This window comes from Saimiri boliviensis, chromosome 8 (genome assembly GCF_048565385.1).
Source record: "Saimiri boliviensis isolate mSaiBol1 chromosome 8, mSaiBol1.pri, whole genome shotgun sequence".
Lineage (NCBI taxonomy): Eukaryota > Metazoa > Chordata > Mammalia > Primates > Cebidae > Saimiri > Saimiri boliviensis.
Genome location: NC_133456.1, coordinates 84,701,999 through 84,726,532, shown reverse-complemented (window position 1 = coordinate 84,726,532; position 24,534 = coordinate 84,701,999). Strand labels below are relative to the sequence as shown.

General features: G+C 49.5%; 1 protein-coding gene across 7 annotated transcripts in view; it reads left to right on the top strand.

Annotated features, from left to right (window-relative positions):
• Positions 1 to 24,187, top strand: part of ATG7 (autophagy related 7) — a 259,019-nt gene extending 234,832 nt beyond the window's left edge. For all 7 annotated transcript variants that reach the window (XM_010337760.3, XM_010337761.3, XM_003927053.4 and 4 more), the window contains one exon: positions 23,892 to 24,187. In XM_010337760.3, coding sequence (XP_010336062.1) covers positions 23,892 to 23,924 — 33 coding nt within the window. In that variant the 3' untranslated portion in view covers positions 23,925 to 24,187. The remainder of the gene's footprint in view (positions 1 to 23,891) is intronic.
• The last annotated feature ends 347 nt before the right edge of the window (positions 24,188 to 24,534 follow it).

Genomic DNA, 24,534 nt, shown 5'->3' with positions numbered 1-24,534 from the left:
TCTAATAACAATCAGAGCAGCTAACATTTATTGACTGCTTACTGTGTGCCAAGCACTGCGCTAAACACTTTGGCTTCGTTTTATCAAATCTTCCCCAGAATCATCCTTTAGAAAACGATCACTTGTTTTGACTTAGAAACTGAAAGACTGCATTGTGTACCAACAGACAAACCAATCTACTGCTAAGCCCATCCTAGGGACTGCGAGGGACTATGGAGACTGCAGGGCTGGGGTTCTTGCCCCAAGGTTCCTGAGATTCAAAGGAAGAAAATTGACAGGATGATTCGTGCTGATTGAGTAGGCTTGGTCTTTTATTTGCTCATTCATCAAGCATGTATTGAGTATGATTTCTGATTTGTTGAGCATTTGTTGATGCTAAACACCGCATGAGACGCCACAGACACAAAGCTAATGCAGAGTCACTGATCTCAAGGAGCCAGCACACATCATCTGCCAGGGGTAAACCGGAGGTGTATGTGCTAGGGCCCAGAACAGAGGAGGAAGCAGAGGGGTATGGAGCTGAGTCTGGAAAGAGGAGGTGCAGGCACAGAGAGGGAGATGGAGTTATTGGTGAGAAACACAGTCTTCTCAGGCTGGGTGCAGTGCCTCATGCCTATAATCCCAGCACTTTGGGAGGCCAAGGCAGGAGGATTGCTTGAGGAGTTAGAGACCAGCCTGGGCAACATGGCAAGGTCCCATCTCTGCAAAAATTTGAAAATTAGCCAGGTGTGATGGTGTGCACCTGTGGTTCCATTTCCTCAAGAGGCTGAGGGCAGCAGGATTGCTTGAGCCCCCGAGGCCAAGGCTGCAGTGAGCCACGATTGTGGCACCATACTTGAGTCTGGGTGACAGAGTGAGACCCTGTCGTAAAAAACAACAAAACAGCACAGGCTCCTCTCCCAAGAAATGAGGGTAGCAATAACACTGTCTCCCTTGTGGCAAGGATGGATCTGGATAATGCACAAGATGTGGTTAGCACAGTGCCTAAAATGCAGTCAGCAGTCGGTAAAAATGAGTTATTTTGTTGAGAGTTAAAAGTGCTTTGGAGGAGGACCTGAGTCTTGTTGTCTTTGCACCACCCCAAACCCCCGGGGTCAGCACTGCCTCACATGCACACTGCATCCCAGAATGCTAAATAGTAAGATGTCACAGCAGGGTGGGGATAAGAAGCAAGCCCCAGCCTGAGCAGGAATGACTGGAGGAAAGGCCACAGACAGAGCAGCCCGGAGGCTCACTGGTACACAGAGCGGAGAGTGGAGGGTTCAGTGGGCGGTGCCCTTCACCCCAGGTCTGAATGCTGCCTGGGGCTTGGGAGGCCTCTTTGGCTGGGCACTTTTTTTTTTTTTTTTTTTTTTTTTTTTTGAGACGAAATTTAGCTCTTGTTGCCCAAGCTGCAGTGCAGTGGTACCATCTTAGTTCACTGCAGTCTCCGCTTCCCAGGTTCAAGTGAGTCTCCTTTTTCAGCCTCCCAAGTACCTGAGATTACAGGTGTGCACCACCATGCCCAGCTAATTTTTTGTGGTTTTTAGTAGAGATAGAGTTTCACCATGTTGGCCAGGCTGGTCTTGAATTCTTGACCTCAGGTGATTCACCCACCTCAGCCTCCCAAAGTGCTAAGTTTATAGGCGTGAGCCACCGTGCTGGCCGAGCACTTTCTCAGGGTGGCCATGCTGAGCTGCTGACCCCTCAGCCCTCCTCTCCAGCTCCCTTTCATCATCACCAATAGTGTTCATTTAAACTCAGCAAGACTCATGCCAATGAAAACAAAGAAAATGATCTCTTAGTGGTTATTTATATTGTAAACCTCCTCTTGTGTGATTTTTTTCCAGTCCAGCTTGCAATAATTTTTTAAGAAAGATAAAGTGATTTTTAAGTGTAGTTTTAAAGAGCAGGCCCATACATTAGCTTGCTTTCTGTTATTCTTCTCTTTGGGTTTGATGTTGTTCACAACGTGAACTTTCATTTATCTTCTTCTTCGAATAGTTTGGGAACACAGAGAAAAATCTCCATTCTGTAAAAAAATTTAAAAAAAAACCATTATACAAATCCTTAAAAGCAGAAACTCTTCTCTGAAATGACTAAAAACTCATTAAAAACTGCTTCCTGAGAAGGTAGAACAGATGCGAGGGAACACATGGAGCTGATTCTTTAAAGATGTCATTTTTTGAAGCTACAGTTGTTATTTCTTTTCTGTTAGCCAAAATGTAGCCTTCTGAACTTAGCACCTCATATTTATCAGCAGAGAACGAGAAAAGAGGAAAACAAAAGAAACTAGAAGCAGAAAATTCTCAGTTGTTTATAAAATGGGCTTTTAAAAATATTTATTAGGAGAATGAACCATGCTTTCCTTTTTTGCTCTCAAAAATTTAAGCACTTTCAAGTGATGACCAATTAAAAAAAACTTGGAGCTCATTTGAGGCCCAGGTTTCCCACCATCAGAAATGTGCAGCCACAAAGGAAAAGTCCAGAATTTCATCACTTGTCAGCCCCGCCACTGTCGGGGTTGGAAAAGTACTGAACCAGCAGAAAGCCGCCGCATCCTCCTCCCCAGGGGAAAGCTGCCAGCCTATCCAGTTGGCACAGCCATGCCCCTCTGCCCAGGGCTTGTCACCTGCACATGCAGATGAGGATGTTCAATATGAATGAGAAAGGAACTTGAGAGTCCAGCAGCACCCTAGGTCTAGGAGTGAAAAGCTCCTAGAGTCTTAGCACGGTGCCCTCCTGTGGTAAGCTGGACTGCATCGATTGTGCAGCAGCAGGCAGATGCCCGTTCTGCAAAGGCATCTATATTTAGGTGGGGGCACCAGCTTGCCAAGGTAAAGAAGGGCATGATGGGCGTCGCCTCAGAATGCTGTTGGTCTTGGAACAGAGGGCCTCAGCGTCTGTCCTCACATCTTCTGCTCACAGGCAGGTCCTGTGTTGCCCTGTGGGTTAGACACGCTCATGGAGGAGAGGACAGCTCCCCAGAGCCAAGGCGGTCTGGAAAGCATCAGGGCTCTTCCTGAATGTGCGTCCTTCATGCCGGGTGGCTACGTGCCGCCAGGCAGGGACTCCACACTGCGGTTTCATACTTGCTATGCTAAAGGGAGCTGCCACATGCCCTCTGTTAGCAGGACATATAGTTGGGCCCCGAATGCCCCAGTGGTGTCCACTGGCTCGTCCCCTCTCAAAAGCAGATGTCTTCAACCCACAGTGGGACGCTGCTTCCTCCCAGTGCAGCCTGGTGGGCCTGTTGACGGCCTGGGGGGAGTCACTGTCTGCCTGGACACACCTGGCCACCTCGGGACTGCACAGCATCCCTTCTACCCTGAAGAGGAGTAACTCAGCTCAGCTCCTCTTCTCCAGACTCAGCCCAATGCACTTCAGGCCCACGTAGGCCCAGCCCACTGTGGAGGCCTCTTGGCCTTTCCTTTTGTGACTTACTAGCAGGAGCCTCCACTTCAGCTGGCATTCAGTGTTCATCCTGCACATTCTCACCCAGAGGTCTTTGCTCCCTGTATGGCCCCAGCTGTGGTCCTTTCCATGCCCTTGTGGGTCACCTCCTCAGGAAATCTTCTATGAAGGTCCAGCTGATTTCTTCCTAGGATGTGTTGCTTGGGGCCTCTCTTGAGGCTATGCTGATTGTTTCTGCTGGAATGTTTCATCCTTCTGGGCCTAGACCCAGGCCATCCCCTGCTGAGCCTTAGCTGAGTGCCCAGCCCTCTGTGCCTTCTAGCTCCGGCCATTCCTCGAATCCCTTCATCAGACACCCTGCCTGGTGTCATCTGAGGTGTCCTTCATAGGCCTGGCTGGACCAAAGGCTCTCAGAGGGAAAGGTCAACTCACGTTACTCATGTTTATCTCTCAGTGGTACCCAGCACGGTGCCCAAGTTCCTGTGGAGGAACCCTGGCTTTTGTGATTCTCCAAGTCTCCTGCATCAGCCCTCCCTGAGCAGGTTTGTATGGCAAGCATAGGGGCCAAGCGGGTCTCAGAGCAGGCTCCCTTTGACAGATGAGGAGGAGGCGGTGGCTATGGGCTAGGAGCCCTGCCTGGGTACTCTCAGGCCAGTGAACCAAGGGGACAGCTGCAAGCCCTACAGGAGGACTCAGCTCTTCAGCAGTGGACTTCACAGATGAGGCACACGGGGTGCCTCTGAGGAGGGCTTGGCCCTTTCTCTTCAACTAGGCTCCTTGGTACAGAAGCAGTGGTGAGGTCTGGGAGGAGACCCCCTGTGTTCCCTCTTAGGAGAGCTGTCCTCAATTCCTGCCTTCCCAAGAGCCCTCCAGGGCACTTCAGAACTGCCCTGGACCTGCTAGCTTCATACCCTGCTTGAATAGTGAAGCATGTCAGTCCTTTTTAAATAGTGTCTGCAGATCCCCTAAAACAGAAGCCCCAGAGCTTATGCTCCTTAGCAAAAGATGATTCCATGTGGGATGAGGCAGCGTTCCCTGCCAAACCAGTCATCAGGCCGTCCAGCGCAGCTGTGGTCCCAGGCCTAGGAGTCCCACAACTGCTGGGGCCTTCATCTCCATGGGCTCTTAAGGAAAGGGGCCTCATAACTGGCTAGCTGGGGCAAGGAGACCACCCTCCCAGCCCATTCAGTCTCTGATTTCTCAGGGCTGGCCTGTGGGTGGGAGGATTAGAAAGGACTGTCCCCGGGCCAGGGCGTGGGATTAGAGGAGAACCGAGAAGTTTTCAGTAGATTCAGTGGCTCATTAGGGGTGAACCAGGCAGCCAAAGAAACATCTTTGAGGATTGCAGTTACTGAGTACAGCCCCTCATCAGCCCTGAGGTTGGTCCGCTTAACCTCACCATGGAGGTGGGCTCAGGGAATGTGCCTGCCAGGACAGGAAAACAGCCTTGGGCTACAGGCCTCACCTGGCCAGCGCCCTGTTCCCACAGCAGGACCGGCTCCTAACTGCTTTTGTTTTGGCCTGCGACAGAGCCTTGATTTTGGGTTAAGTTTGCGCCTTCCAGGCTGGGGAAGAAGCCAGAACTTCCGTTTCCTATGCAAAACGCCACCACACACCTAGGGAGGATGTTTGTGTTCACGGAGGTCGCCACCCATCTGTTTTCAGAATAAACTTCTGTGTGAGTGCACTCCGGCAGGGAGTCCCGAGAGTGCACCCTCTCACCACTGCATCTGTAGGCGCTGACCGAGCCTGCTGCCTCAACCCTGCAGCTCCCACCTGGCCTGAACACCGTGGTCTGGTCACCTAGGATTCTGGGCTCTGCTCAGCTGGTGACCTTGCTTAAGCCACGCCCCGCTCTGAGCCTCCATCTTCCCTTCTGCAGGCGTGGAGGGTGAACTTGATGTTGTGCAAGATCATGTCCAGCTCTGAAATTTTAGGATTTGAGCTTATTTACGATCAGCCTGTTGATTCTACCTCTAAAATATAATCTGAATTTCTACACTCCCCTCCATTTCTCCTGGTACTCCATGATCTTGTCACTTCCTGCCTGAGTTCTGGCCCCTCTCCGTATACCCTCTGATGTCAGACTTCCATCCCTCTGCCTGGGGCCTCACCCACCCGGCCATATGCTCTGCCATCAGCCCCCTAGAGCCCCTGGGATCTTTGTACCTGCTGTTCTCGCCACAGAGGCACCCTCCCTCCACTCCTGGACGGGCTGGCTCCTTCCTTCCCATCTTTCAGAGCTCAGCTTCAAGTGTCGCCTCCACTGAGAGGCCTTACCCCCAAGACTTTTTCTAAAAGAACTGTTCCTCCATCATTCCACCTCTCAGCCCATGTTTATTTTCTACATTTTGTAGCTCTTTCCTTGGGTGGATCTGGTTTTATGTTAGTTTCTTGTCACCTCCACTAGGCAAGGACCTCCCAGGGCAGGACTGCACCTGTCCTAGTCACAGCTGATCAGCCAGAGCCTAACATATCATAGCACCTGGAATTCTGTAGGTGTTGGAAGAATACTGGCTGAGTGGATAGAGCCCTCCTCCATACAGCCCCATTTTCCTTCTTGATTTCTTAGTCTCAGGCCCCACTTTCTCTCAAGGATCCAGAGGTCACAGTGTGAGTGATTATAAAACAAATGAGACATGCAACACAAACTCTTCAGTCAATACCGAGAGGACTTTCACTCCACACTCCATCATCTACCCTGTGGCCTCAGATTAAAACTCAGGCTTAACATTTCCTGAGCCCCTGCTTGGTGCCAGGTTCCGGTTCAGTGCTTTCCAGTTATTTTATGTACTCTTGATAACGTTTGTAAGTTTGGTGGGAAAATGGAGAAATTTATTTTCCTGTGGGGAAACTGAGTCTCCAAGAAATGAACTAACCCACGATCAGAGAGATGGTGGCTAGTAGAGCCCAGATCTAAAAGTTCAGAACATCTTGCCCAAGTCCAGTGCTGTTTCTTTGGTTTAAACCCAATGCCACTGAGCCAAAGTGGGGCCTGGCTGAGATTTGGGCCTGAATGTAGAAGAGGCCAGGGAAGGGTAGAGGGAAGAGGGCACAGGTCCCAGTGTGGTATTCCACATGACCCCTGTTGTCTAGCTGGCTGGGAGGTACGTGGACCCCGGGGCTGACAGAGGTCCCTGAGGGCTACGGGAATGTGACAGAAGGTCAGTGGCATTTCTAGAGGCCTGTGATCATAGAAAGCATGGGGGTTTTGTGAGGACTGGGAATAACCGAGGGCCTCGGGACAGGCTGGGTGGCAGTGTCTTCTCAACACTGAGCTGTCAGCGGGTTCAGGAAGGCCTTTCTGAGGCCAGCACAGACTCTACCACACCATGGCCCTTCAAAGTATAGCTTTCTCCGGAAGACACCCATTTGGTGCCTCAAAATGGACCTACCTGCCAGAAGCTGCAGTGGAAGTGAGAACTCGGGGCATGGAATGAGACAGAGCTAGGTGTGGATCTCAGCTCTGCCGTTTGCTAGCTGTGTGGCCCTGCCAGTCACCTGCCCTGTCTGAGCTCTTATGAGTTCCGTATCTGTAAAGATGCCATGGTGTGGTAGAGATGAAAGAGAGTCATATTTGAATATGACACAGAATAGGCCCTTAACTGCCAGGCGCAGTGGCTCGCACCTGTAATCCCAGCACTTTGGGAGGCCAAGGCAGGCAGGCTGCTGAAACCCAGGAGTTCAAGACCACCCTGGCCAACATGGTAAAACTCTGTCTCTACAAAAAATACAAAAATTAGCTAAAAAAAAAAAAAAAAGCAGCTGGATATGGTGGCACAGGCTTGTGGTTGCAGCTACCCAGGAGGCTGAGGTGGGAGGATCACCTGAGCCTGGGAAGGTCGAGGCTGCAGTGAGCTGTTGATTGTGCCACAACACACACACTGAGCAACAGAGACTCTTGTCTCAAAAAAAAAAAAAAAAAAAAGGCCCTTAGTAATTCTTGAAAATGAGTGACTGAAGGAAGGAATGGACACCTAAGACATCCTCCAGGAAAACAGCATGGAGAAAGGATCTGAGCTTCTTGCTATTTTCAATGTGGAAACCTTTAATTTGGCTGTGATACGAGGTTGATTACCCACAACTTCCAAGAACTTACCACAAAATGTTAATGATATCAACTGAGATTTTTTTTTTCAGCTTGTAAAGTCGTGTCCTCGATCATTGTAAGCAGGTAGCAACATATACTCATATGATGCGTACCCTCCATCAGGCGCAGTTCTGAGCACTTTATACCCATTAACCCATTTCATGGTCACAACGGCCCTAAAAGGGAGATAGCATTTTTGCCTTCATTTCTCAGATGGGAAAACAGAGGCACAGGGAGATTAAATAGCCTGAGGTCAGTGGCAGAGCAGGACCCAATCCTGGAAGTCTGGCTTCAGAGGCAGTGCTCTTAACTCCACCTGATGGTGATTCGTGCCTATAGGAGAATCAGATCAGGGTAAGAAAACGCATGCCACTGAGTCAGGGAGGCCAGGAAAGGCGAGGTGGGAAGGATTCTGTTCTCCTTAAAATAATTGGGAAAAAAGGTGGTGCGCAGTGGCTTGTACCTGTAATCCCAGCACTTTGGGAGGCTGAGGCTGGGAGATCACGTCAGGAGTTTGAGACCAGCCTGACCATCATGGTGAAAGCCTGTCTCTACTTAAAAAAAAAAAAAAAAAAAAAAGCCGGTGGGCACCTGTAATCCCAGCTGTTCAGGAGCCTGAGGCAGGAGAATCGCTTGAACCCTGGAGGTGGAGGTTGCAGTGAGCTGAGATTGTGCCACTGCATTCCAGCCTGGGTGATGGAGCGAAACTCATCTCCAAAAAAAAAAAAAAAAAAAAAGATTGGGAAATAAGACCTCTAACTAAATGAATGGAAGATCGTACTGATGCTTTAAGGGAAGTGGGCCCACTGGAAGTGTCGCCCACCTTCCACTTTCTGCTTGTTCTGAAAAAGTTACGGTATTTCTCTTACGACATTTTTGGCAATTTTAAGTATGTTTTTATATTCTGTGAAACTCCCCCCATCTTAAGCTATATTCATTTTACAAATTTTAAAAAAAATCGAATCTATTGATGGACATACAATACAATAAAATATATGTAAAAGTGCGTATTTCTGAGTTTTGAGAAACGTACATGTTTGTGGAAGCAGCACAGCTCGGCAGCATCGAGGGGGTAGTCTGGCAGTACAGTCGCTCAGAGGTTCACCTGCATCATTGCGTGTGTCAGCACTTGGTACTTTTCTGTCGCTGAGTAGCGTCTCACTTTGTGAATGTACCAGAATTGTTTATTCACTTACCTGGTGAGGCACTCTTTGGTTGTTTCTAGTTTGGAGCTTTTATAAATGAAGCTCTGATGAGTGTATATTTTCATTTCTCTGGGGGGATTATCTACAACTAGAATTGCTGGGTCATAGGGTGGAAGTATATGTTTAATTTTTAAAGAAACTGTTATTTTTCAAACTCACTGTGCTGTTTTGCTGTTCCCACCAACAGAGTGTGAGAATTCTGGTTGTGTCATGTGCTTGTCAACACTTGGAGTTGGCAGTCCTTTTCATTTTGGCCATTTGAGCGGAGATGCAAGTGGCATCTCATTGTGACTTTTATTGTAGCTTTCTGTTTGATGACAACATCTCTCCCAAATCTCTGATGGGGAACATCTTCTCACGTATTTATTTACCATCTACATATCTTATGATTATTATTCTTTTTTTTTTTTTTTTTTTTTTTTTTTGAGACAGAGTTTCACTCTTATTGCCCAGGCTGGAGTGCAATGGCACAATTTTGGCTCACCGCAACCTCTGCCTCCCAGGTTCAAGTGATTCTTCTGCCTCAGCCTCCGAAGTAGCTAGGATTACAGGCACACACCACCACACCTGCCTAATTTTTTTTGTATTTTTAGTAGAGACATATGTGATACTTCTTTCAAATCTTTTGCCTAGGTTTTCATTGGGTTAGTTATTATATCTTATTGAACTGTCTGAATTCTTTCAGCCTGAGCAACATGGCAAGACCCTGTCTCTACAAAACAATAAAAAATAAAATAAATTCACTGGGCATGGTGCTGTGCACCTATGGTCCCAGCTACTTGGGAGGCTGCGTTGGAAAGATCCCTTGAGACCTAGAGGTCAAGGCTGCCGTGAGCAGTGATTGCACCACTGTGCTCCAGCTAGGGCTGTTGAGTGAGACCCATATCAAAAAAAAAAAAAAAAGGTTATTATGTTTTCTAGACATGAGTTTTTCGGTTAGATATTGGTACTGCATATTTTTTCTCAATGTCTTTGGCCTGACTTTTCATTTTCTTAATGTTGACTTTAAGACAGAAAATTTCTAATTCTGAACTTCAGCTAATAATTTTTTTATCTTATGGTTCCTGCTTTTAGCATCCTAAGAAATCTTTGCCTATGCCCAAAGTCTCATTGATTTTTCTTTTATATTGTTTTTTCCTAGAAAATTTATAGTTTTGGCTTTTACATATATGTTTGTGATTGATTTCAAGTTAATTTTCATGTAGGATGAGTTAAGGGTGAAGGTTCATTTTTTCTCTATGTGGCTATTGTTCCGGCACTGTTTGTGGAAAAGATTGTCCTTTCTCGTTGAATGACCATGGCACCTTTGTTTAAAGTCACCTGCCCGTGTGTGTGGGTCTGTTTCTACCTCTGTGTTCCTGTTCATCCTCATATCAGTACCAAACTGTCTGCTGCCTAGAGCTTTATAGAGTCAGTAGGTCAGCGTCTGCCTTGTTACATGGTCTCTGATGGTTGGGCCCAGTGGCAGGGGACGTCGCCATACCAGCACATGCCTCCCTAGGCATGCCCGTCCTGAGAGGCCAGGCCATCTGTATTTGCATTATCTGAAGTTGCAAGATCTCCCTTCTCACCGAGGGAAGTTGGTGTGTTTATATCCTGCGTTCCCCCACCTCACCCTGGAACTCTCAGCTCTCGAGTGTTCCCCTTTCTCTTCTCCCCGTCTCCGATGTTAACCCCAAAAGTCCTTTGAGGTAGAGAACAAACATGTAAAAGTGTCCACCTTTTTAAAGGGAAACTTTTCAAAACCTTTTCTAAGGAACTGGAAATAAGAACTACATAACAGAAACCATTTCACAGCCGTCAGCCCGGCCATTTATCCCAATAACCATTTCATTTAAAATGTGGGCCAAACATATAAATCATATCTTGAAAGAAAGTATGTTGGTGCCACAGAAATTACCCTGTATTCTTACCACCTAATTTAAGAAATGTGTTTTGAAGCCTGGGAGAAAGCAAACAAGCCTGGGGCCCGCGCCCTCCTCCCCAGGGCCCGGGATGAGGCACTGAGCGGCACGCCCTGTTGTTAGCCATTCCCTTCCGCCGCCGCGGTCCGCTGCTCTTGAAACCTCCCTCCTCTGAATGTCACTTGGTAAATTAGGAGCTGAGAGCCCCAAAGCCAGTCTGCTGCTCACCAGTGCTTGGACAAGCCCTTCAGCTTATGCAATAAACACTCCGGGAGAGATCGTAGATATCGGTGCTTATTAAGTGACATCCCCAGGGGGAGGGTACTAAATATAGCGGGGCCCTGAGGTCCATTTTCCAGACTAATAAGCAGGGGAGACCTGGAGCAGCCTGTCACTGTGGACTGGAAATTCCAGAGTCTTCTGTTGGAAACCTCTAAGGATTGCAAGGCTAAGATGTCAGCATTTCCCTCTTGGCGGGTTCCATATTTACTTCTCAGCACTTCCTGGGAGGGAAAAACAAGAGACACCAGCAGGTGTACTTTGCCTTGGGCCATGGCCCTTCCTGTGGCCCATGTACCTGGAGACACCAATATCCCCACTGCTACACTGACCCTTTTTTCTTATCTGGTCTTACATACTTTCCTCTTTCCTAGCCTGGTAGCTGCTCACAGCTGCCCTCTGCTTCCCTCTTGTGCCTCCTTTAAGTTGACGGTCCCCTGGGCATCCTCTGGGGTACCCCTCCAGGGTGTTGAGTCTGTGTTTCCAGCCTGGGGTTTGTTCTCGGGAGTGGAGCAGTGACATTTGGAACTGCTGAGCATAATCCCTGTGCCTTGAGTGTTGCTTGACGGTGCTGACCTTCCTCTTCTCTGGGTCTAGGTTCTGAGGCATGAGACTGTTCTTTCAGACCCTTCACTCTCCTTGTCAGTTGTAGCCCTGAGCATCTTTATAGGGAGAGTGGGGAGGATTTGGGGTTCCGAGTGCCTCTGAAGGTGGCATGCCAGCCCACATGTGTGTACAGGACCAGTCTGCTGTCCCCTCCCTGAATGTGCCTTCAGTCAGCTGCACAGGCCACAGTTAGATGGCGGCATCTTCCAGCCGACCCTATGGCAGCAGGAGCAGCCCCGCCCTGCCAACATGAAGCCCGCCCTTTTCTCCTTTTAACCTCCTTATCCCTGTCTGCCTGATGGTCCTTGTGTAAGTCACGCTTTACATCTAACCAGCTGCCTTGCCCGTTTCTTTCTAGTAGAACCTTAACCTTGTTCCTGGAACCCTAGGGCAGTGGGTGTCATGGGGCAGTGCACATGGTCTCTGGACCGGCAGCAGGGGGCTGGGGTTGGAAGGCTGGGGAGAACTCCTCTCTCAGCAGACTCTAGAAGTAGCCCCACAGTTCTTATTTCTTCTTCCTCCCATCTTCCCCCATGCCTCAGCCCTCAGCTGTGTCTGGAAAGCTGAGTTTGGGGCAAGGGTTCCCTAAGAGGGTTTTGGTCTTAATTCCTCTACCAAGTCTGGTGCCCAGGCTAGAGGCAGCAGCGAGTGCTTAGGGTATAAGAGTGGGAAGGCAGGCGGGTATCTTTCCAAAGGGAGGCGCCGGGGTGGTATGGAAGGGGGAGCACGAGGCTGGGCGCAGTGGCTCACACCTGTAATCCCAGCATTTTGGGAAATTGAGGTGGGCGGATCACCTGAGGTCAGGAGTTGGAGACGAGCCTGGCTAACATGGTGAAACCCCATCTCTCCTAAAAATACCAAAAACTTAGCTGAGCGTGGTGGCTCACACCTGTTACCCCAGCTACTCAGGAGGCTGAGGCATGAGAATCACTTAAACTGCAGGCCCCTGGGGATGGGAGGGGAGGACCTATTTCATCTCCAGTGAAGGATGGTGACAGGCTGTAAGTGGAGGGTGAGCCAGGGCAAGGGCTGCTGGCAGCAGATAGCAAGGACACCTCAGCCCGTGCAGGGCATGCGCCATCAGCCCCGGCTGGCCTCTCTATCTGCTCCGGCCTTCCCTGCCTCGTGCAGGCTGCTGGCTCCCTTCCCTCTTGGTTCACTCCCTCAGGCCGCTCATCTGCCCACACCAGCAGGCTGAAGCGGTCATGCCAGCCATCCTTGGCCCAGGGGGAAGGGATCTAGAAGCTTCTGATTCTGGATTCATTGTGAGAGTAGGCAGGGTTACTTCTGAGTTGCCCCAGGTCCTCATGCTGTGATGGGTCTCTGGGCAGGAATCTGGAAGCCAGAGTGTCAGACCCTGGGCCTTTACCCAGCAGCACTTCCCCATGGCCCGCTCCAGGGCCCAGGTACAGCTGCACAAGCAGACCTGGGCCCAGCAGGGGTACTGGTTAACCCATAAGACCCCCCATCTGCAGAGCCCCACAGATACTGCCTTGCAGGGCACCCTTTCTGACCAGCCCCGATCCTGCCTGGAGCCTCTTAAGAGTCCGGAAGCAAAAAGTGTCCACCACTGTGCGTCCCTGCGGCCTGGCTCAGGGCCAACCCACAGTGAGGCTCAGGAAGGAGAATGAGGGTGTCAGTGGCCTGGAACCCAGACTTCCCTCAGAAAGCTGGCCTGTTGCCCCACATGCTCCTGCCAGGAGATGCCCACAGTGCTTCCCCCCACCATCCTTCTGGGCTCTGGAGGCCAAAGGCCTGATGCGCTGGAGTCCTTAAGAAGCCAGCTGGGCCGAGGGGCCCGACCTTGACTGTTTGCGTCTCAGGTATTATGGCCACACCAAAAATCCCCCTTTTCTGCCCTGTGGAATCATACCCAGAACAGATAGTTCTGAATCATTGTTCCTGCAAAGCCTTTCTACTAGGCCAGGCTCTGAGCCCGGGCTGGGAGCACAGTGGTGACCAGACAGACCAGGCCCTACCCTCAGGCAGCACGCAGCCCCCTTGCGAAAGTCAGACAGATGCACAAACTACCAGGTGAAAGCAAATTATGGTGGGGGCCCAGGAGGAGCCAAGCATTGAGAATAAGATGGGTGAGCTGGGAAGTGGCTGCAGACCCAGTGGAGCCAGCCGTGTGGGAGGGGCTGCGGAGTGGAGCCTTCTAAGCCAAAGGAGCCTGTGAAGAGGCTGAGCAAGGAGAGAGCCAGGAGGCGGGGCGGGCAGCTGTTGGGATCTGGTGGGCCAGAGGGAGGGTGCTGGGGTGAGGCAGGGAGTGAGAAGCTTGGAGGGGTGGGCAGGGCCAGGGCTGGAGGCCTAGCAGCCCTGAAATGAGTTTGAACTTAACTCTCCCTTTGTGCAAGGGGAAGATATTGAAGGCTGTAAAACTGGGGAAAGACACAATGGGATTGTTTTTTGAGAAACTCAAGTCTGGTGCTCTGTGGGTGGGAACAGTGCCGGAGGGTTATGGAGACCCCAGAAGAGCCAGGGTGACTTGCTACCTATGGAGACAACAGATCCTTCTCCAGTGGGCATGTTGAGCATGCGCAGTGACCCTGGAGCAAGCCCTGCCTCCCCTCCTCAGCTCCGCTGGGGGTCTCCATGGCGGGCAGCCGCTCCCTCCTCCCAGCTCTTTCCTGCCCCGGCCAGGCCACCTCCTCCCCATCTCTTCTCATCCCTAAACCTGACCTAGGACTTCCAGGACCAAGCCCCAGCCCACAACCTGCTGGCCTTGGGAGACCTGCCACCCTGTCCCTTCTCTGGACCTCGGGGCTGTGCCTGGGCTCCATGTGTCTCTCCTTTTTCTCCCCTAGTCTCTGCAGCCACCACATGGCAGTGCTCAGTAAGGGCTAGCAACTAGCAGTCTCCCCAAGAAGTGGGAGTTAGCACCCCCAGTGTTTCCTGGAGGCTTGTGGAAGGTTCTGGCCACCTGGACAGGCAGGAATTGAACACCCCTAGCCCAGTCCTAGTGCCACACTCCCCAGTAAATGGTTTTTGAAGGAATGAATGAGCATGAGTGAATGAGTGAATGGCTGTGATACGATCCTTTTGGAAATACGGGGTCATCTTCCTTCAAGTGGACTGAATACTGGTTACAAAGTCTCCTGGTGAAGCCTCATCCAATGCCATTTTCTGGTCCCTAACAAATGACACCTGCAGATCCCTGTTGTCAGTTCATCTCAAAAGCAGAGCAGCACACCTGTGAGGACCACAGCAGGGAGGTGAAGGAGCAGGGCCGCCCACAGGACCAGGGGAGCTCTGGGTACCTGCCATCTTTATATTCAAGAACAGGCTAGGTGGAATGGCTCACACTTGTAATTCTAGTACTTTGGGCAGCCAAGCCAGAGGATTGCTTAAGCCTACAAGTTCAAGACCAGCCTGGGCAACACAGGGAGATCCCATCTCTACAAAATATAAAAAATTAGCTGGGTGTGGTGGCGCATGCCTGTAGTCCCAACTACTAAGGAGTCTGAGGTAGGAGGATTTGCTTGAGCCTGGGAGGTTGAGGCTGCAGTGAGCTATCATGGCACCACACTCCAGCCTGGGTGACAGAGCGAGGCCCTGTCTCAAAAATAAAGAAATGCCAAAACTGGATTTTTTTTTTTTTTTTTTTTTTTGAGATGGAATCTCGCTCTGTCACCCAAGCTGGAGTAAGTACAATGGCGCGATCTTGGCTCACTGAAACGCTCCCAGGTCAAGTGATTCTCCTGTCTCAGCCTCCTGAGTAGATGGAATTGCAGGCACACACCACCATACCCGGCTCAATTTTGTATTTTTAGTAGAGGTGGGATTTCGCCATGTTGACCAAGCTGCTCTCAACTCCTGATCCCCCCCACCTTGGCTTCCCAAAGTGCTGGGATTACAGACGTGAGCCACTGTGCCCGGCCTCGTTTTAAATGTTTACATTTAACAAATTAATGCTTTTAATGGACACAGAAATAGAATTGTGCCATTCACAAGATAATTACAATGTTTATAAAAGAAGAACCTTAGTTCATGGCAGCCTCTAGGCAGTGTGTTCCAGAAATGGGACCCAAGTTTGAAATTGGATGATGAAGGCTCCTTTCAAACCCGTCTGTCTCCTTTGGAGAGGGTTAAACCTCAAGGCCTTTTGGGTGTGTGCGGTCCAGGCTGAGCCTTCTCCCTAGCTCCTTGTGATAGGCCCAATTGAAAGGTCCCTCTTACCCTAAGGTAGAGTGGTGGCCCTTCATTGCAGGGCAGTGGCCAGTGGGGAGTGCTGAGGGGCTCAGGTCAGGCTGAGGGGCCGAGCGCACCCTCACCAGCGGACAGCAGCACAGGCTGATGTCATCGGCTCCCTGGCTGTCCGAGCCACGGGCTCTGCCTCCTGAACTGGGTCAGACTGAGGTGGGGACTCGAGCCAGAACAGGTCAGGAGCTGGCCTGGCCTTTTGGCTGCTGGGTTTTTTCGTGGTGCTGGTAGGTGTGTGCTGTTGGTCTTGGGGAACTTACTGTGCCTCAGTGTGACAGGTGGTGAATGGAAGAGTGTCTGGGGCCCAAGGGGCAGACTCAGAGGCCATCCTTAATTGTCTTTAGAAGGAATTATGTCTAGGAATTAGGAAGTAGTGAGAGAAAGTGCAAAAGCCCTCTGCCTTCGCCCTTGCTAGCTTCGTCTCCTTGACAAATTCCGCATTTTCTCTGTGCTTCAGTCCTCTACTTTGTAAAATGGGGGCAAACATGTGACACCATTGTCCTTGGGGCTGCAGGCAGGAGTGGAGGCAGGGGTTTGAGTGACATTTCCCTGTGTGGACAGACCACGTTTCGTTTATTCATCAGTTGGTGGAAACTGGATTGTTCCCACTCATTTCCATATTATGAATACGACGTTGGACTTTTATGAATACTTTCCTGTGAATACTACTGTGTTTGTGTACAAGTTTTTATGTGGACACGTTTTTGTTTCTCTTGGGCAGTTACCTAGGACTGGAATTGTTGTACCATATGGTTAACTGTGTTTAACTTTTTGGTGAATGGCCAGCTGTTTTTAATGAGGTGGCTGGACCATTTCACATTCCCAGCAGCATTATATGAAGGTTCTGCTTTGTCCACATCCTTGCCAGCACTTACTATGATCTGGCTTTTTCATTGTAGCCATCGTAGTGGGTGTGAAGTGGTAGCTTCTGGTTTTGATTTACATTTTCCTGATGACTTATTATGTTCGAATATCAGTTCATGTGCTTTTTATAATTTGTGTCTCTTTCTGGAAAAATGTCTATTCAATGTCTTTGGCCATTTTTTGTTTTGTTTGATTTTTGAAACAGGGTCTTGCTGTCACCCAGGCTGGAGTGGAAGTGGCATGGTTATGGCTTACTGCAGCCTTGACCTCCCCCGCCTCCGCCTCCAGAGTAGCTGGGACTACAGGTGTTCACCACCACCTAGTTATTAAATTTTTTGGTAGACACAGGATATCCCTATGTTGCCCAGGCTGGCCTTGAACTCCTGGGCTTAAGTGACCTTCCCACCTTGGCCTCCCAAAGTGTTGAAATTACAGGCATGAGCCACCACACGTGGACTTTTGCTGCATTTTTAAATTGTATTATTTGTCTTTTTATTATTGAGTTGTAAATGGCTTTTATATTTTTTCTTAAAGATGGGGTCTCGCTATGCTGTCCAGGCTGGTCTCAAACTCTTGTCTTTATATATTCTAGATATAAGTCTCTTATCAGATACATGATTTGCAAACAATTTCTCTCATTCTGTGTTTGTCTTTTCTTTTGAGATGGAATAGTCTTGTTCTTGTCCCGGCTGGAGTGCAGTGGCGTGATCTCGGCTCACTGCGACCTCTGCCTCCCGGGTTCAAGTAATTCTCCTGCTTCAGCCTACCAAGTAGCTGGGATTACAAGTGCCCGCTACCATTCCTGGCTAATTCTTTTATTTTTAGTAGAGACAGGGTTTCACCATGTTAGTCAGGCTGGTCTCAAACTCCTGACCTCATGATCCACCTGCCTTGGCCTCCCAAAGTGCTGAGATTACAGGCGTGAGCCACTGCACCCAGCCTGTCTTTTCTCTTTCTTAACAGTACCCTTGGAAGCACAAAAATGTTAAATTTTTACTAACTCCAGTTTACTTATTTCGTTGTTGCTTGTACTTTTGGTTTTCCTTTTAATTTAGTTTTTAAAATACGTAACACATATATGATTCAAAATTAAAAGGCATGCTCAGAGCAGTCTCGCCTTCATCCCCACCCACCCTCTGTAGGGAGGCATTTAAATTAATTTCTGCTTTTATCATTCCTGTGTTTATATTTGCAAAATTTAAAAAACCTTTTTCTCTTACACAAATGTGGTATGCCACAGATACTCTGCATTTCTTTCTTTTCTTTCACTAAAGAAATCCTGACACTGAGCCCAGATCAGCTGACCGAACTCAGTGTGTTTTGGGGCCTCAGCAGTGCAGGTGTGGATGTGCAGCAAATGGTTTCTTCAGCTGGTTCCCTGCTGAGGGCCTCTTGGGCTGTTCCCAGGCTTTTCCTGTAAAAGATGCTGCAGCAAGGGATGATACCCTTTCCTGTAGCAGAGGTGTGTCTTCAGGACAGATTCCTGACAGTGAAACGGCCAGGTCAAAAGTGAAGCCTCAGAAATTGTGGCTGCTGCCAGATTGTCCTCTGCAGGGGTGGTGCTGTTCTGTTTCACCACAGGCCCACCAGCAGAACAGATCATGAAGCAGTGAGATTTTCCCCAGTTTTATCTCAGTGCTTTTTTTTTTTTTTAAATGAACTGTATTGTGTGATTTCCATACAATGAAATGCACCCATTTTAAGTGTCCAGTTTGTTGAGTTGTGACAAACGATCTACTTCCTGTCAGCACAGATGGGTTTTTGCCCTTCTAGGATTTCATATAAATGAAATTATTTGAAGTATATTGTCTTTTGTGTTAAGGTTGTTTTCTTAAAAACTGTATATATTCGAAGTGTTCAAGATACCTTGACATCACATAGTGAAATGGTTACTACAGTCAAGGAAATTAACATGTCCATCAACTCACATAGCATATGGTGAGAGCGCCTAGAACCTACACTTAGCGTGTTTCCAGTATACAATCCAGCATGACTAACGACAGTCCCGTGATGTCTGTCCTACCTCTAGACTATTCCATACCACGAAACTGCAACCTCAAGCCCTTCCACCCTACTCCCCACCCCTTCCAGCTGGGCTTCTTTGACCCAGGATGAAGACGCCGAGATTCATGTGTTGTTGAGCACACCCATACTTCAATGGCTTAGTAGTATCCATTGTATGGATATACCACAATTTTTCTGCTTTCCCATTGATGGGTGTTTGTGCGGTTTCTAGTTTGTACCTACTCTGAGTAAGACTGCTGTGGACATTCTGGCTCAAGTTTTTCTGGGGACATGTGTTCGTTTCTTTGGCATGAGCAGGAGTGGAATGACTGGATCACATGGTGAGCGTGGGCTTGACTTCACCAGTCACTAGACCTTTCTCCAAAGTGGTTTTTCCACTTTCTGTTCCCACTAGGAGCAGCGTGTGGGCCCTTCCTGCCCCACATCCTCATGGACATTGGGTGTTGTTGGTCTTTAGCTTCAACTCTCCAAGGAGGTGGGGTGCACTGTCTCCTGATGGTTTTGATTTGTATTTCCCCGAGGACTGCAAGCCGGGCATCTTCTCTTATTTGCCATTATATCTCCTCTTCTGTGAAGTTTCCCTTCCAGTCTTTTCCCCCCAAATCAACTTTTTGTCTTCTATTATTAAGTTGTAAGAGTTTTTATTTTCTAAATACAAGTTCTTTTTATATAGAGATATTTTCTCCTAGTCTACAACTTGCCTTTTCATTTTCTCAGTGGTATCCTTCCAAGACCGGAAATTTTAATTCTTGTGAAATGCAAATCCATTTTTTTTCTGGTTAGTACTTTCTGTGTCTTAGGAAATCTTTGCATTTCCTTTATTATGAGTAAGGCTGTGTGTCTTGTTTCTGTTTAAGGGCCCTTTGCCTATCTTTTTTCTGAGAACTGTCCATGTCTTTAGCCTGTTTTTAAAAATTTGGTCTTTTGGTCTTTTTTTTTTTTTGAGACAGAGTCTCACTGTCTGTTGTCCAGACTGGAGTGCAGTGGTGCAATCACGGCTCGCTGCAGTCTCTGCCTCCTGAGCTCACACCATCTTCCCATCTCCTGAGTTGCTGGGAATACAGACACATCCTGCTACACCTGGCTAATTTTTTAAAAATTGTAGAGACAGGGTCTCTTATGTTCCCCAGGCTAGTGTTGAACTCCGGGGCTCAAGTGATCCTCCCGCCTCAGCCTCCCAGAGTGCTGAGATGACAGGCGTGCCTCTTCCTGGTTTCTAAGAGCTGTCTGTCACTGAGGTGAGCCCTTCATGGTATGCTGTGATGTTTTCTCCGGTTTGCCGTTTGTCTTTTTGACTGTGTTTTCCCATGCATGTTGCACGCGTGAGTTTTTGCAGAGTCCAGTGTTTCCCTTTCTTTATTGCTTATGGATTTGGGATCATAGGCCTTCTCTACTCTCAGGCTCTAATGAGCTCACCCGCGTTTCTATCTAGTATTCTATGGCTTTATTTTCTCTAACATTTTAATCTTCATTCCATTTGGAGTTGATTCTAACGTGTGGGGTGAGGCACGGAATCAATTTTCTCTTTTTCCAAGTGACTCTCTACTTCTTTTCATATCATTTTATTGAAAAAGTCTATCTTTTCCTAATGAGCTGAGATGGCACTGCCCAGGCCTGTATCATTAAAATCCTCTATTTCCACATGTTCTTGGACACAGTCTTCTCTCATTTCTATACTCACTATGTCCTGCTGGCCGTCCAAGTGTTCCCATGCTCACACACACTCTTACTTTCTAGGGGGCTTCATGGCATTTCCTTCTGCCCACGGTGGGGGCTTCTCACCGCTCTTCTGTTCAGAGGGTTTCCTGGGTGTCTCTGCTTCCTGCTTTTCCATGTAGCCTAGAACCAGCTCAGCTGGCTCTAGAAATCCTTTGCTTATTTCTAAAAATTGAGACTTTGTTGATGTATTCACTTTGAGAAAGCTGACATCTTTATGAATGTCAAAAACAATGGGTGTGGCTCTATCTACTCCAGTTCACGTCTTTCCCAGGTGAGATTCTTCCAGGACTGTTGCAGCTTGTTTCAGAGGTTTCATATGGATTCTGTACATCTAATGTTAGATTTAGTCCCATGTGTTTATCTTTTTCATTGCTTTTACAATATATATTTTTTAATTTTTAGTTTTATAGAGACAGGGTCTTGCCATATTGGCTAGGCTTGTCTTAAACTTCTGGCCTCAAGCAATCCACTCCCCTCAGCCTCCTAAAGTGTTGGGATTACAGGCGTGAGCCACTGTGTCTGGTCAATATAATAGGTTCTTCTCTTTCAGTTTTTTGTTTTGTTTTGTTTTTTGAGACAGAGACTCACTCTGTCACCAGGGTGGAGTGTAGCGGCACGATCTCAGCTCACTGCAACTTCCACCTCCTGGGTTCAAGCCATTCTCCTGCCTCAGCCTCCCGAGTAGCTGGGATTACGGGTGCCCACCACCACACCCAGCTAACTATTTTTAGTAGAAATGTTGTGGGTTTTTTGGTATTTTTCATAGAGATGAGGTTTTGCTATGTTGGCCAGACTGGTCTTGAACTCCTGACCTCACGTGATCCACCCACCTCAGCCTCTCAAAGTGCTGGGATTACAGGCATGAGCCATCACACACAGACTCTTTGATTCTGTTTTGAACTAAATATTGTTTGTACTACATGTGGTTATAATTGTTTATTGGTTTAAATTGGTTGTTGTCAATTTTATGTCTTGCTCTTACCCCAATACTTTTTCATTTGTATTCATCTTAGCATTTATTTTATTGGGGTTTCCAGGTGTACTTGCATATTATCTACAAAAAGATCATTTGTCTTTTCCTTAGGGTTGAACGCTTTTACAGGTTTATATTATGGATTGCCAAATCTTGTAAATACGGTACCGATTCATACTCTTCTTGTGGCAGTGTTTAGCCATACCCTTGTCAGCACTGAGTATTCACATTTTTAAAAATCTGCCAGTTGACTATAATTTTCATTCATTCAGAGGACATTCACTGTTCCTCTTCCCCACACCAGGTGGCCTGCCAAGGACACAGCTGTGGTGAGGACACAGTAGGGTGCCCGCAGATCCAGTCCCACTCCAGTCCCCGTCCCTATCCCCAGGAGTCCTTGTTCTAGGTTGTTTTCTGAGGTTTCAAATGCAGACAGCTGCTGCCCTCTGAGCCCAGCCAATAGGACAAGGCCAGCGGAGAGCCCGTCTCTGCATGAAGGATTCACTCTGGAAAATCCCCGAGTGGTTATGTAAAATCCACTGCCTGGCTCCCCGCTCTGTAGAACCATGTCACAATAAGCCCTCTGGGTGTCTTGCAGGATCCCCTGCACAGCTTGGGCACTGCCAGCAGCAGCAGCCCCTCCAGTGGCTCAATCTGTCCAGGAGCCAGGGGTCAGCCAGGCACCCTCCAGGGCCAGTCCCAGGCCACTCAGTCCCAGTGTGGCTGAGCACCTATGCCTCTTCCCCATAGCTAAAAATCTGGTAAAGTGGATAAAGCCTCCCTGAAAGTTCCTACTTTCTTAAAAAGCCCAGCCTCCGCCCAGGCCCGAGTTCTTTTATGAACAACCGCATCCACCCATTTGCAGAGGGCACTGCTGCTGTTTGGCACTGACACTGCCCTGCTCGGGCTGGCAGCCCCCCAGGAGGCTGTTGGAGGTCCCAGAGGACACGGCCCACAAGGCTCACCCTTTTCATTCTCCATCTTGTCCCATTATCCCCCACCTCAGCCCCCTCCTCGAGGTAGCCCACCCAGCACTTTTCTACATCCCGCTACCAGCACTGAAGCTTGCTTGCTGTGTGATCTCAGGCCAATTGCCTTAGCTCTCTGGGCTTGTTTGCACCTGCACCTCCCAGGTAGGTGTGAGGAGTGAAAGAGTATTTGCAGCAGGTCTACATAGCACGTGGCACAGAGTAGTCTCCATGAATGTGTGTTCATGGAGTGGAAGAATGGATGGATTGTGCTAGCAAACCCTCCAGGGGCTCAGTTTCTTCCACTTAGACCATCAGAACCCAGAGATGAGGGTGCTGATCCTAAATATAACCTGTGTTAGAAACGTAGTCACCCCGCCCTGCACTGCTCAGTCCCACCCTAGGGGAGTTTTCAGCTGCACTGAGGATGAGCTCTGTGGGGACCTGACCCAGAGAAAGGGACACTTGGTTGCTGGACCCCAGACCAGCCCTTCCATAGCCTGGCTGAGCCGGCATCTGGACTGACTTGACAGTCCCCTCCCAACAGCTTAGTTGGGCCTCAGGCGAGACGGGGGCCATGAGAGGGCTGCCCACCACCCCTCGGCCTGGGAGCTGGGTCCTCAGGAGAGAGGAAATTTCCGTCTATTTATTTTCCCCGTCCTTGACTTTGAAAGCCAAGCTGGTGTTGATATTTACCTTGGCCAGGCCTCCGTCTCCCCGGGCCAGCCTCGTGTAAACACACTGTTCCTTCTCTCAGCTCTGCTAGCACTGAGGTGGCCTTTTGCAACCAATTCTAGGAATTTTGAAAGTCTGAAGGCGTAGGTTCAGGGACTGGCCCTCCAGGGAGCCCAGGGTGCCAGGAGCCCTCGGACCTGCTATGCTGGCCTTGAGCTCTCTCCGTGGGGGTTCACGCCAGGGACCGCAGGGAGTGAATGGGCCTGGGCCCATGGAGGTGGGGAGTCTTGCTAGGCGTTCCTCAGTTCTCCTCATAGCCATGTTGGGGCCTCCTGCTCCCCAGGTTCACAGCGAGGCTCAGAGGACACACGCTGAAGGACTGTGGCAGGCTCTGGCTATCTCCACTGCCCTGCTACAGGCCACCTCCACCCTGGCTGGTGGGGAGGGCTTGCTCTTGAGCATCAGCGAGTTCTCTAGCATGAGTCGGCAGTGGGGGCAACTGGTCTACAGTTAGAGGGAAAGCAGAGCAGGTGCAGCCTCCTGAGGCAGCATGTGCCCACACCAGAAATCCCTGCCCTCGGGGAGCTTGCCTTCCAGAAGGCAGGTGGACTGCAAGGAGAACAAGCTGGCTTGGGGTGGGGGTGAGTGCTGCAGAAGCCAGGGTGAGCAGGGGCTGGCGGGGTCAGGGACGGCCCCCCAAGTGCATGCAGGAGGTGAGCCAGAGGCACATTCCCACTGCAGATCCCATCCTGCCCCAGCCTCCACTGTTGGTTCCGCCAGGTGGTTCACACACTAGTGAGGCCTTGGTCAAGTGAAGTAATTTGTCTGAGATTTAGTTTCCTTGTAGAGAAATGGGGTGACAGTCCCTCAGACACAAGGGAGTGTTCTGCACATGGGAGCTGCCCTGACCGCTGTGGTTTTGAAGCATCAGTGTGCACCATGGGGCGGTGGGACAGCTCAGCTGAGCCTCTCCCCTTCTTCACGCAGATCTGGGACATGAGCGACGATGAGACTTTCTGAGCCGGCCCTGTATGTGGGACTGACGTCTCCCGACCGCCTGCTGAGGAGCACTGTCACCGGAGCAGGACTGCTGACCCTGGGCCTGGTGATTCTGAACCCTGGGCCCCTCCAATTTCTCCGGTCTCCTCCTTTCCATACCCTGAGGACTGGGACCCCCTCCACTGCCCAGGAGCTGCCAGTGTTCGGCATTGCTTGGCATTCACGATGCAGCCAGTTCAGAGCTAAATAATAACCTTGGCTTTGGCCTTGCTGTTGACCTGGGACTTGGACCCTTCGTGCAGTTTTCTTTTCTTGTCAGTGTTTGGTAGCCAAGCCCCCAGGATCCTTATCCCTCGGCTCCCAGGGGGTGGCCCAACACAGACCAAATGGGGAAGTAAGCAACCTGCTCCGCCCATGTGCCACAAACCCCACTGCAGGCTCCTCTGGGGGCCCTGGGCATGAGTAGGGTGGGACCCTGTGAGCACACTGCAGCCTGGCCCTGGTGGAGGGGAAAGGGAAGGAGAGCTGAGCAGGGTGCGGGACTAAAGGGCCACACTCGTCCCAGTGACCCCAGAACTCCACCTCAGACAGAGTGAGCCACCCAGACAAGGCTTTCCTGCCTCTTGGCCTG